This window comes from Bos indicus x Bos taurus, chromosome 25 (assembly GCF_003369695.1).
Source record: "Bos indicus x Bos taurus breed Angus x Brahman F1 hybrid chromosome 25, Bos_hybrid_MaternalHap_v2.0, whole genome shotgun sequence".
Classification (NCBI taxonomy): domain Eukaryota; kingdom Metazoa; phylum Chordata; class Mammalia; order Artiodactyla; family Bovidae; genus Bos; species Bos indicus x Bos taurus.
The window spans coordinates 15,160,126-15,172,937 of NC_040100.1; the positions used below are offsets into that span (position 1 = coordinate 15,160,126).

Below are 12,812 nucleotides of genomic sequence, written 5' to 3' on the forward strand. Positions count from 1 at the left end.
TACGCAAAAACCACATATATTCAATATATTAATCCACCATTTTTGTCACTGTGAGATTGGAAACAATATACCTCCCAGGCTTAGGATCCACCTACATAGTAGAATACAGAGCCACTATATAAAAGAATGAGAAAGTACTTTATATCTTGATAAAAAAAAACGTCAGAGCCATATTCATGAAAAAAGCAAGATGTAGAACAGTATAAATAATGCATGCTGCCATTCGTGTAAAAAATTTGTGTGTGTGTTTGCATATCCCTAGAATCATTGTATAAAAAGAGATAAAAAAAAAAAATCTTAGCAAAGGAGACCTCCAAACACATAACCTGGACTACCCTTTACAAGAGACCTGAATGGCTGGGAGATCAGGGTGGAAAGGAGAACCTTTTCATCATACACCTTTACACATTTTTTGACTTTGATACTACAGACAGGTTCATCTATTCAAAAAATAAAAGTACCATTAAAATAATAAATAAGTGAATACACAAAGAGAGGTACACCATTGTGCACTGAACATATCAGCTCTAGTGTGGAATGGTCAGACAGGCTCCTGCCGGTGGGCTCAGCCCCAGCTGCTTGGGCTCCTGCCAGCCTGCAGGCTCACCCACCAAAGTAGGTCCTACTTCTTCAGGGGAAAGCGCGGGAGGATTTGTTGGCCTTCCCTTTGTGTTCACCCGCAAGAGCTGCCATCACCTCTGCCCCCAAGGAAGAACCAGTGGCATCTTCACCCACACACAAGGAAGCCCAAGCAACCCCCTTTGGCCCCAGACCTTGTGCTGAAGGCACTTATCTTGGCTCAAGAGCAATCTAAGCCACACACACAACTCACACTCATGCATGTGCACACACACACACACACACACACACATGCCTGTGCACACGGATGAGAATGGCAACCCAAGCAGGTCGCTCCTGAGTGAAACGTCACAGCCCCGATTTCCTAACAGAGGTGTCCGTCCAGCAGCCTGGGCACCCACTCTTTGGTCCCATCACGTCCTGTCTGCTGCAAGGGAGGCCACTTGTGGGGAAGGAGCTGTTACTGGGGGGTATCCACTTCGGGACCAGGTTCAGTCATCATGTCCTTGTACTGTCGTTTGAAGAAGCCGAGCTGTGGAGGCAGAAGCGAGTGAGTGAGGGCACCCAGGCTGGGGGAAGGGGGTGGGTGAAAGCCATGCAGGACAGGCAGGGAGACTGCGGGACCAAGAGATGCAAAGGAAAAACACGGCAGGGTGTAGAATAGCCCTGGGGAAAGTGGAACAGGAAGGGCATTGCTACTGGGAAAGGAAAGAAAGAGAAAGCATAAGCAGGACTACTCCTTATATAGCAATTGTACCAGAGACCATTCTAAGTTCTCTAGAGTTATGAAGCCAATGACCTCCACAAAATGGGTGTTTCCCTAGTGACTCAGATGGTAAAGAATCTGCCTGCAATACAGGAGACCCAGGTTCAATCCCTGGGTCAGGAAGGAGAAGGAAATGGCCACCCACTCCAGTATTCTTGCCTGGAGAATTCCATGGACAGAGAAGCCTGGTGGGCTACAATCCATGGGGTGGCAAAGAATCGGACAAGACTGAGCGACTTTCACTTACATTTAGTCTCATTGTACAGCTGAAGAAACTGAGGTTCTGTGACACCCCCCCACCCAGGTCACCCAACTGGCAGCAGAAGTGGGAGTTGACAGTGCTGAGTGAGAAGCAGTGGGGTGGGGGAGGGGAGCGGGCAGGGAGAGGGTCCCGGGGGAGTTACCTTGTACAGACCGGCAGAGATGAGGGCCAGGAGCACAAGCCCCCCTACTGAGCTGCCCACAATCAGCGGGATAGGGTTATGTACTTCGTAGGACTCCACCTTGGTCCCTGTCTGGAGCAGGGAGAGGCGAAGGGGTACATCAGAGGAGAAAGACTCTGGGTTTCTGGGGGTTCCCCAGTCAGACCTTGTGTGCTCCCTGAATGCCATGACTAACCCCTCCCTGTCCCCTGTCCCCTCCAGGCCCAGCACTCACTCCTCCTGCCCATTCTTCTCTCTCCCCCACAAGCCCAGCCTCCTCTCCTGCCTCTAATGGTCGCGCTGTGTCCCAGACACATACCTGGGCCATCACAAACGCATCCTGCCCTGGAAGCAGGGTGAACTTTGACTCATCAAATAAGATCTCCGCTTTGCTCACAACTTGAAGGTGGTTGTGTGAAGTCTGTGGGAGAGAGAGAGGATGGGAACTGGACCCCTAGGCCCTGAAGGATCATGACTCATGCCCAGCCGAGCCTCGGGCCCTCACAGACCTTGATGTACCAGTCAAACGAGAAGTTGCTCTTGAGGGTGACCTTGAACTCCTCCTGAATGCCAAAGGATGGGATGGCACACTGGATTCTCTGGCAGACAGCAACGGAGCAGTTCTGGGGAAGGGAGGAGAAGAGATAGGTGAGCAGGAAAGCTGGATGCAGGACTTGCCCTGTGAGCCCAGGCTGCTCAGTTGAGAGGTAGTACTGGGCACGGTGAGGGGGTGGCACATAGTCTGCGTGCAGCCCTGAGGCCGGGGCTTAGTCTCACCAGCACCGGGCTCTTCTTAAGCTCCGCCAGGAAGTCAGAGTGACGAGGGGCAACCTCCGTGGTGTTACATCCACTGGACACGTCCTGAGGAAAAGGGACATGATGAGGAAGGGATTGAAGTGAGGCTCCCAGGTCCACCCTCCAGGTCAGGAGAGGGTCGGGAATGGCTCCACAATCCAACAGAAGAAGCAGAAACGATTTTAGGAAAGACCAGGGGGCTGTGGAGGGAGGAGCTGGGCCCACTCCTCAAAGCCGTCTGGGCTTACCTGGGAGAAGGTGACCTGGGGCTGGGACCACACAGGCACCTTGTTCAGCCGGATGGGGATCCAGAAGACCACACTGATGGGCAGTTTCTTCCTGCCCAGGTTGTTGAACTGCATGATGGGGGAAGGGTGGGTATCAGGGCTCTGGCTTTTCCACACCCACCAGCAACTAGAATCAGGTTTCCCACTCCCAAACATCAGGGGAGTCCTGGGAAGGGGCCCAGGACTGAATAAGGCCTCACAGACCCAAGCACCCTGCCTTCTGATGCTTTCTGAGAGGTAGGAGAGTGTAGTGGTTAAATTCCACTCCTGAGCCAAACAGGCTGTCGTAAGCAGCAGCTCTTCCACTTACTAAGGGTGACACCAGGGGGCGTGTTCTGTTAACCTCTCTGAGCCCCAGTTTCTGCATCTATAAACTGGGGGAGACGACAATGCCTCCATCACAGAGTCATTAGGAAGATGAAGAAAAAAGTAATTACATACATGGTGTATACACAGGCATGCTCAGTCACTTCAGTCTCTCTGTGACCCTATCTACTGTAACCTGCCAGGCTCTTCTATCCATGGGGATTCTCCAGGCAAGAATACTGGAGAGGGTTGCCGTGCCCTCCTCCAGGGGATCTTTCCGACCCAGGGATTGAACCTGGTCGCCTCCATTGCAGGCAGATTCTTTACTGCGGAGCCACCGAGGAAGTCCCATGTATATACATGTGTGTGTGTGCATGTGTGATGCACATGCTTGTGTGTGTGTGAGGAGTCAGAGCAAGCTTAGAAGAGAGCCTGGCCCAAAGCAGGCACCTCATGCATGTTTCCCATCATTCTTTTTTTTTTTTTTTGACAACACAACACGTGAGATCTTTGTTCCCTGACAAGGACCGAACCCGTGTGCCCTGAAGTGGAAGAGTGGAACTTTTTAAAAAGATTTTTTGATGTGGAACATTTTAAAAAGTCTTTATTGAATCTGTTAAAATACCGCTTCTGATTTACGTTTGGGTTTTTTGCCCTGAGGCATGTGGGATCTTAGTTTCCTGACTAGGGATCAAACTTGTGTCCCATGCAGTCAAAGCACGGAGTCTTAACCACTGGACCCCAGGGAAGTCCCTCCCCATTGTTCTTTCCTGTCATCCTGGTTTCCCTCCCCAGGCTCCTTCTCCACTCCCCACCTGATACTGATGCTCCATAGCGTGTACGGTCTTCTCTGAGGCTGTGAAGTTGAGATACTTGGTGGAGGCCTCAAGGCTGACGGGAGAAAGAAGAAGGGGCAGGAAGTGACAGAACATCAGGGGAGTTCTGGGAGGGGGTCTCAGGCTAAGGGTGTTAAGGGGTGAACAGGCACACAGGAAATGCAACTGAGAGAGCGAGAGCACGACGGTGTGCGAGGACCGTGTCGGGGGACCCGCATCGTGTGGCAGTTTGGCCCCCAACACACACACACAAATGCACACGTGTGCACACATAACTTCAGACACACACAAGCACCCGCGCACAGACTCGCGCACAGATGCTCGATGCGCCATGTCCCGCCCAGGGGTGAAGGCAGAGCAAAAAGCCCCGGAAGCCAGTACCTGGTGACCACCATATACACAGCGTATTTCACAGGCAGCTCCAGCTGGAATTGAGTTTTGTTGTTCCCCGGCATGTTGTTCTCACTGAAGGGAAACAGAGAGCTCTGACCAGCTCTTGAGAATTGAGAATCAGCCTTTCCTTCTCCTATTTCTCCTTTACCCTCTAGCACCAACCAACCACTGAGTCCTGTGCTCTCAGCATCTTAAACACTGTCCTTTAAATCCAACAGAGGAAATAGAGATTGTAGGGAAGCCCAGGGCTGCCCCGTGGAGTTCAGGCCCATCCCAACTCAGCAGGATGGATGCCTGGAGCACCTTCTTTTTCTCACTGGTCCCCTGAACTCAAAACCACTCCTGCCCTAATCCCCTGCCCTAATCCCCTGCCCTCCTGGAGAGAGATCTTTCTAGCATGCAAAGGTGATCACATCCTGTCCCTCCCAAGTTCAACAGCAAACTCCTTAATAGCACCTGTCGGTCATTACATGAAATGGGCCATATCTAACCAAGTCCTTCAACTCTGCCTCCTGAGCTCAAACTTAGCCTGACATTTGCCATATCCCAGCATGGCTTGGTCCACACTTCCTTCTCTCTGTATTCATGCCCACCTTCAATTTGTGCCTTTGCTGGGCTTCCCTCGTGGCTCAAATGGAAAGAATCTGCCTGCAATGCAGGAGACCCGGGTTTGATCCCTGGGTTGGGAAGATCCCCTGGAGAAGGGAATAGCTACCTGCTCCAGTATTCTTGGCTGGAGAATTCCATGGACAGAGGAGCCTGGTGGGCTATAGTCCATGGGGTCACAAACAGTCGGACATGACTGAAAGACTAACACTTTCTTTCACTTTTTCTGGCTAACTCACAGCCCAAATGAATCTTCCTCTCTGAACACCAAACTCCCAACAACACTGGACACCATTCATTTCATGGTAATCATCAACTGTCCTGTCCATCCTTGCCACTAAATTATAACCTCCATGAGCCAGGAACCACAGCCATCTTGTCTGTTGCTATCCCATCAGCCCTGGGCAACATGCCTGGCATGGGGTGGGTGCTCAGTTGGCATTTCTGGAGTGAATGAATGAGCTGAAGGGAGAACCAGTGGGGAGAGGGCAATGGTCCACCATCAGCACGGGGCTGGGACCTCAAAACTGATGATGTGGTGGGAAGCCAGGCATAGCTCACCTGGTAACATTGGCCTTGAGAAGTAGCTTGTTTCCAAAGTAAGTATCAGGATTCACGTCAAATGTGACATTAAAGGTGATCTGGAGTTGGAGAAAGGAGAGACAGTGACAAGAGGAAGAGAGAAGAAACATCCCAGATGTTCATCAGCTGAAGAATGGGTAAATAAAATGTGGTACATCCATACAACAGAGTGTTATTCAGCAATAAAAAGAATCAGAGTATTAATACATCTTGCAACATGGGTAACCCTTGAAAGCGTGATGCTCAAAGAAGCCATCATATTGTATGATTCTATTCATATGAAATACCCAGAATAGGTGAATCTCAAGATAGAAAATAGATTAGTGGTTGCTTAGAACTGGGACAGATGGGAAGACATAGGCTGATGGCCAAAGGGAGCAAGGTGTTTTGGGGGGTTTTATAAAATACTCTAGGACTTCCCAGGCTGTCCAGGGGTTAAGAATCTGCCTTGCAATGCAGGGGACTCGAATTCAATACCTGGTCGGGGAACTAAGATCCCACATGCCTTGGAGCAACTAAGCCCGAGTGCTACAACTACTGAGCCTGTGGACCACAACTAAAGAGTTCATGAGCTGCAGTGAAAGATCCTGCATGATGCAGCGAAGACCCCACATGCTACAGCTAAGACCCAAATGCAGCCAAACAAATAAGTAATATTTTAAACATTAAATTAAAAATATAATACTCTAAAATTGATCACGCTGATGAATGCACAACTCTGTGAACATTTCAAAAGCCAGTGGATTGTATACTTTTCTCAGTTTATTTATTTATTCATTTTTGACTGCATGAGGTCTTGGGGTGTGTGGGCTCTCTAGCTTAGATTGTGGCACTTGAGCTTAGATTGCCCAGTGGCATGTGGCATAGGATCTTAGTTCCCTAACCCAGGATCAAGCCCGTGTCCCCTACATTCCAAGTCAGATTCTCAACCACTTGACCATCAGAGAAGTCCCTGGATCATATACTTTAAATGTTTGTGTTAGTCATTCAGTCATGTCTGACTCTTTGTGACACCATGGACTATATAGCCTGTTAGGCTCCTCTGTCCATGGAATTCTCCAGGCAAGAATACTAGAGTGGGTTGCCATTCACTTATCCAGGGAATCTTCCCAACCCAGAAATCAAACCCAGGTCTCCTGCATTGCAAGCAGGTTCTTTATTGTCTGAGCTGCCAGTGAAGCCCAATGGGTGTATTGTAATGGTAGATGGATTTTTATCTCAGCAAAACTTTTTTTTCAAAAAAAAAAAAAAAAGAGAGAGAGAGAGAGAAAGAAAGATCTACTTTTAAAAAGAAGAAGAAGGGAATTCCCTGATGGTTCAGTGGTTAAGATTTCACATTTTCATTGCCATGGGCCTGAGTTCAATACCTGGTCCAGGAACTAAAATCCCACAAGCCATGCAGTGTGGGAAGAAGGAGAAAAACTAGGGAAGAATTCAGAAGAAAACAAAGGAGAAAAAGGGAGGAGGAGCCAGCAGTCTGACCTCCGAGTTGTCTAGGAAAATGGGGTGGTTTATGCCACAGCTGGTTCTCTTCAAGATTCCAGACCCTTCGGTGGAGACATCAGACTCACAGGTCAGGCGCCAGAACCGTTGTGAGCGCTGGTTCTGGAAGGCAAGGGAGGCAGAGCTGGTGAAGTCAGCTGGCAGCCATGGGGATGGGGCAAGTAAAGTCAGACGGAGCCTGAGAAGGGTTTGGCTACCTGGCTGCTTGACACCCTCCGGTAGGACAAGCCAGACGGGTAGAAGAAGGTGACCTGAGTTCTGTAGGAGTCCTCGCCCTCGTTTCTCACAGTCACCGTCACGTTCAAGTCCCGGGGTCCACCCACCACCAGGGTGTCCAGGCTGTGGAAGGAAGAAGCCAGGCCATGAGAGGCTGGGGGCTTCCCTGCAGCGAATGTGCTCTGGAGGGAAGGAGGCGCAGACACTGGGAGAGAGAAGATAGTGGATGAGGCGGTAGCAGCTGCTCTGCGCCAGGCTCCCTTGGGGGCCAGGAGGAGAACAGATCGCCAGGTCATGGTGCAGTTTTGGGGGTAAAAAAGAGGACAGGGAACTCACTCCATAAAACTGAAGGTGATGCTGAGGTCATCCTGGCAGACGGTGTCATTGCCACAGTTCTTCTCAAAGGGAAGCTGCCAAACACGGAATATGAGAAAAACAAAAGGAAATCGGAACAGGATGTAAAAAGAAACAGCAAAGTGAAATCTCGAAATAAAGTGAAAGTGTTAGTTGCTCAGTCGTGTCCGACTCTTTGGGACCCCATGGACTGCAGCCCGCCAGGCTCTTCTTGCCTGTGGGATTCTCCAGGCAAGAATACTGGAGTGAGTTGCCCTTTCCCGCTCCAGGGGATCTTCCCGACTCACCGAGGCTGTGAAGAGTCTCAGAGCATCCACAGCCAGCACTGGCCTGAGGCCCCCATAATTGTGTGCAGGCTCCCCCACCAGAGAGAAGTTGAGGCGCAGAGCAATGGGGGTCACTGAGTCCTCCACACAATCCTGAGAGACAGTGAGGGGTCGGTGGTCCAGCCTTCTCAGCTTCACAAGCCCACCCCCTGCTTGGAGGATGGTCACCCCCTGCTCACCAGTAACCGGAGCTTCAGGGTCTCGCATTTCTGACTCAGCCTCAGCGTCTCTACACGTCTGCGTGTGCTGTTCTGTGTCTCATCAAAGATGGCCACGGAATGGGGGCGACCTGGGTCCAGAGCCAGGTCATAGGTGATAGTGCTCTGGGTATCTCCTGAAGGGGTGGGAAGAATGGCGGTAAGGAGCCTGGCTTTGGAGTCAGACTGGCAAGAGGTGGCGGCCCTGTTCCTCTGCTCCCCAACTGTCCAACTTTGGCCACATTAGTTGACCTCCCTGTGTCTCTCAGTTCCTTATTTTAAAAAATTATTTCTGTATTGATTTGGCTGAGCCAGGTCTTAATTGCAGCACACAGGATCTTTTAGTTGTGGAAACAGTGGCGAATTTTATTTTCCTGGGCTTCAAGATCACTGCAGCCATGAAATTAAAAGATGCTTGCTCCTTGGAAGAAACCTAGAAAGCATATTAAAAAGCAGAGACATCACTCTGCTTACAAAGGTCCATCTAGCCAAAGCTATGATTTTTCCAGTAGTCATGTATGGATGTGAGACTCGGACCACAAAGAAAGCAGAGCACTGAAGAACTGATGCTTTTGAACTGTGGTGCTGGAGAAGACTCTTGACAGTCCCTTGAACTGCAAGGAGATCAAACCAGTCATTCCTAAAGGAAATCAACCCTGAATAGTCATTGGAAGGACTGATGCTGAAGCTGAAGCTCCCACACTTCGGCCACCTGATGCAAAGAACCAACTCATTGGAAAAGACCCTGATGCTGGGAAAGATTGAGGACAGGAGGAGAATGGGGCAACAGAGGATAAGATGTTCGGAGGGCATCACCAACTCAATGGACATGAATTTAAGCAAACTACAGGAGATGGTGAGAGACAGGGAAGCTTGGCATGCTGCAGTTCATGGAGTCACAAAGAGTCAGATACAACTTAGTGACTGAACAACAACATGGGGTCTTTTTGCAGCATGCGGGATCTACTTCCCTGACCAGGGATTGAACCCTGGCCTCTGCATTGGAAGTGCAGTGCCCTAACCACTGGACAAACACGGAAGTTCCTCCTTATTTTTAAATTGAAGATAATAATTGTTTCTTTCCAACAGTGAAAATAAAATTGTGCCTATGAAGCATTTAGCATAGTGCCTGCCACATAATAAATGCTCAGTAATTAATACCTATTCTGTTACAAGATAGAAAATTAAGTATATTTTTAAAGTATATTGCTTTTCACTTTTTTCTCTTTGTCTTTGTTCTTCAGCAGTTTGTACCTTGGGATGGTACAGTGTCTGGTGTTGTGGGCATTGGTATAATGTAACAATTTATGGTTCCTTTTATATTTATCTTGCTCTGACTTGGTAGAGAATCTTGATGTCTTTCACCAGTTTTAGAAAAGTCTTTACCACCATTTCTTTTTTAAATTCTATTTTATATTGAAGTATAGCTGATTAACAGTGTTGTTTTAGTTTCAAGTATACAGCAAAGTGATTCAGTTATACATATACATATTTTTCAGCTCCTTTTCCATTATAGGTTAAACAAGATATTGATTGAATATAATTATCTGTGCCATACAGTAAATCCTTGTTTACCTATTTTATATATAGTGATGTATATCTGTTTGTTCTGCTCCTAATCTGCTATTAAATGTATTGAATTCTCAATTCCATTCCATTTGTTTTTCAGTGCTAGTTGTTTCCATTGAACTCTTAGGAAATCCAGATTTTTTTTATGACGTTCTCCATCCTTTCCTCTTTATTCTTGAAGATATTAATTTTAATTATATTTTAAATTCTGATTTGATAATTCTAATATTTGAATCATCTGTGGGTCTATATCTATTGTCTGTTGTTTCTCTTGCTTGCTGGTCTCAATGGACATTTTCCCAATAGAAGGACCAAGGTGTTTTTCAATGCCCCACTCAAATCTCTGCTTCCCCAGCAGCTGGATTTCTTTTCAACTCATTAGCTCTTCAGTTGCTGTCTTCCACTGAGTTTCTGGAAGTATTGACCTGGACATGCATGACTTAGAAGTCAGCCAATGACTTTGTATGGAATTTCCATGTAGATTTTGGGGGATCTTCTCTGTAATTCTCTCCTCTCCAAGACTTCACTCTCAATTTCTAGCCATCTTGTTTGCCCCGAACCCTGACTGCTATCTTCTCAGTCCAGTAAGATTATTGCTAGAAAACTAATTTTATCTCCTCCCCTTGTTTCTCTCTAGGACCACCGTTACTCTTTCTCACCCCAAGCACAATGCCACTCAGAATAGAGACAAGGGAGGGAGTCAAGTTAGTTGTGATAAAATACATGTCTGAATGCTTTGCGAGTTTGTGCTTTGCTTCATCAACTCAGTCTCCCCTTTGAACAAATTATTGTTGCTGTTTAGTTGCTAAGTCATGTCCAACTCTTTGCAACCCCATGGACTATGGAGCTTGCCAAGCTCCTCTGCCCACCTCTCAGTTAAAAAAGTATATCTGGTTAGTTCACAGGGTGGGGCCCTTCATTCTATAGAGAACTGAGACTGTAAAGAAGTGCCAGAGACTTACTTCTTTGGTGGTGTTTTCTGGGCCTCCCCACCCATGCTCTAGCAGGGGAACCATCTGCTTACTCCATCCAAGCTTGAAGAAGGCTATCAGAGCCCATCAATGTCCCCAGTCATTTTAACCTCTTGAAATTCACCCACTCAGCCTCACCTTCTCCCAGTCGGTCCCATGTGCTTTTGCGAACTTGGAGGCAGACTTTCACCTGCCCAGCAATCTGGCCTTTTACCACTGGGTCACGACACTCATACACATTCCTCTTCACTTCCTTGGGTGTGAACTCCATCGTCGCCTCAACTTTCAGCACAGGCTGTGACCTGGGGGGAAGCCAGAGGGCCATCAGGGGCCATCGTACAGCAAACACACTCCTTAAAAAGAAGATATCTGGTATACTCTCACCTGAGCAGCAGCACATGCCCCTGAGCCCCGACAGCCAAGTCTACCAATCCATCCATTGTGAGGTCCTGGCCCCCGCTCAGTGACTGCCCGAAATACTGAAGCTTGGGGGAGATCTGTGAGCCTGTGATCCGCTGACGGTGGAAAAGAGGAGGCGGGAAAGAACAGAGAAGAGAGTAACTCAGTCTCCCAGGGTGACCCAAGGAGAGACTGTCTGGGCTCCACTCAAGTCACACCTCCCACAATTTCTTTAAAAATTAGGGTAACTATTCAGCTTTAAACCACAACCTTGAGATGATATAAAAAATTTCCATAATTGCTGGGTTTTCCAGAGAAAATAAGAAGCTTCACAGGAAAGAAGAGACAGTATACTATTTGACTCAGCTGAATCTCTTGATTCAGCTGGATCTCTCTTACGTGGTCAGGAAAATGCAAACACTCTGTATTGACCTAACCAAATTTATCATATAAATTTAATGTGGGGGTGGGATGCAAAGCATGTGAATATCTGAAAAGAGAGGCCTCAAAGAGAGCTCAGTCCTCACCTTCCATAGTAGGAAGTCAACGCAAAAACAAAAATCAAGCAGCAGCAATATAATTGTGTCCTTGGCAAGTACAGAGAATCATTGAAAGAGCTGAAAGTGGTTTCCTCAAGAGGAGGAAAAACAAAGAGGAAATCACAGTGTGGGTATGAAAATTGTTACTTTTCATAATAAGCTGTTAGGAACAATTTTGACTCTTCAATCTATATGGAAAATTAATACTGAAAGGATCAGTTCAGTTCAGTCACTCAGTCGTGTCCAACTCTTTGCAACCCCATGGACTGCAACACACCAGGCTTTCCTGTCCATCACCAACTCCTGAAGCTTACTCAAACTCATGTCCATAGAGTCAGTGATGCCATCCAACCATCTCATCCTCTGTTGCTCCCTTCTTCTCCTGCCTTCAATCTTTCCCAGCATCAGGGTCTTTTCCAGTGAGTCAGTTCTTCACATCAGGTGGCCAAAGTATTGGAGTTTCAGCTTCAGCATCAGTCCTTCCAATGAATATTCAGGACTGATTTCCTTTAGGATGAACTGGTTGGATCTCCAGTCCAAGGGACTCTCAAGAGTCTTCACCAACACCAGAGTTCAAAAGCATCAATTCTTTGGTGCTCAGCCTTCTTTATAGTCCAATTCTCACATCCATGCATGACTACTGGAAAGATCATAGCTTTGACTATATAGATCTTTGTTGGTGAAGTAGTGTCTCTGCTTTTTAATATGCTGTCTAGGTTGGTCATAGGTTTTCTTCCAAGGAGCAAACATCTTTTAATTTCATGGCTGCAGTCACCATCTGCAGTGATTTTGGACCCCCCCTCCCAAAAAAATAAAGTCTAACTGAAAGGATAACAGCCAAATATATTAAGAAATTTTAAAAGTGACTTTGTCACGTACTTAATGCCACTGAAGTGTGTACACTTAAAAATGGTTAAGGGGGTGAGTTTTAGGTCATGTGTATTTTACTGCCATTTTTTAAGTGAAGTTGTCAACTGGAAAGAAGAATGAGGAAGTGCAGGACGCTGGAAATGTGCTATATCTTCATCTGGGTGGTGCTTACTTGGGTTCACAGATGTGAAAATTCAACACTTAAGATTTGTGTGTTTACTGAACATATATTATACTGCCAATTTTTTTGAGAAAAAATTATTATATCCTATTGGGAGGAAGCTTTGTTTTGAAAT

General features: G+C 47.3%; 1 protein-coding gene across 1 annotated transcript in view; it reads right to left on the bottom strand.

Annotated features, from left to right (window-relative positions):
- The window catches only part of ITGAM (integrin subunit alpha M), a 38,718-nt gene continuing 25,906 nt past the window's right edge, over positions 1-12,812 (bottom strand). Inside the window, exons 15-30 of the mRNA XM_027527185.1 lie at positions 11,093-11,223; positions 10,847-11,010; positions 8,151-8,305; positions 7,933-8,064; positions 7,628-7,701; positions 7,273-7,414; positions 7,055-7,177; positions 5,552-5,631; positions 4,373-4,456; positions 3,971-4,046; positions 2,811-2,918; positions 2,545-2,628; positions 2,277-2,390; positions 2,087-2,188; positions 1,750-1,860; positions 1-1,111 (exon numbers count right to left, since the gene is read on the bottom strand). Of these exons, the coding sequence (XP_027382986.1) occupies positions 1,040-1,111; positions 1,750-1,860; positions 2,087-2,188; positions 2,277-2,390; positions 2,545-2,628; positions 2,811-2,918; positions 3,971-4,046; positions 4,373-4,456; positions 5,552-5,631; positions 7,055-7,177; positions 7,273-7,414; positions 7,628-7,701; positions 7,933-8,064; positions 8,151-8,305; positions 10,847-11,010; positions 11,093-11,223 (1,752 nt within the window). The 3' untranslated portion in view covers positions 1-1,039. The remainder of the gene's footprint in view (positions 1,112-1,749; positions 1,861-2,086; positions 2,189-2,276; positions 2,391-2,544; positions 2,629-2,810; positions 2,919-3,970; positions 4,047-4,372; positions 4,457-5,551; positions 5,632-7,054; positions 7,178-7,272; positions 7,415-7,627; positions 7,702-7,932; positions 8,065-8,150; positions 8,306-10,846; positions 11,011-11,092; positions 11,224-12,812) is intronic.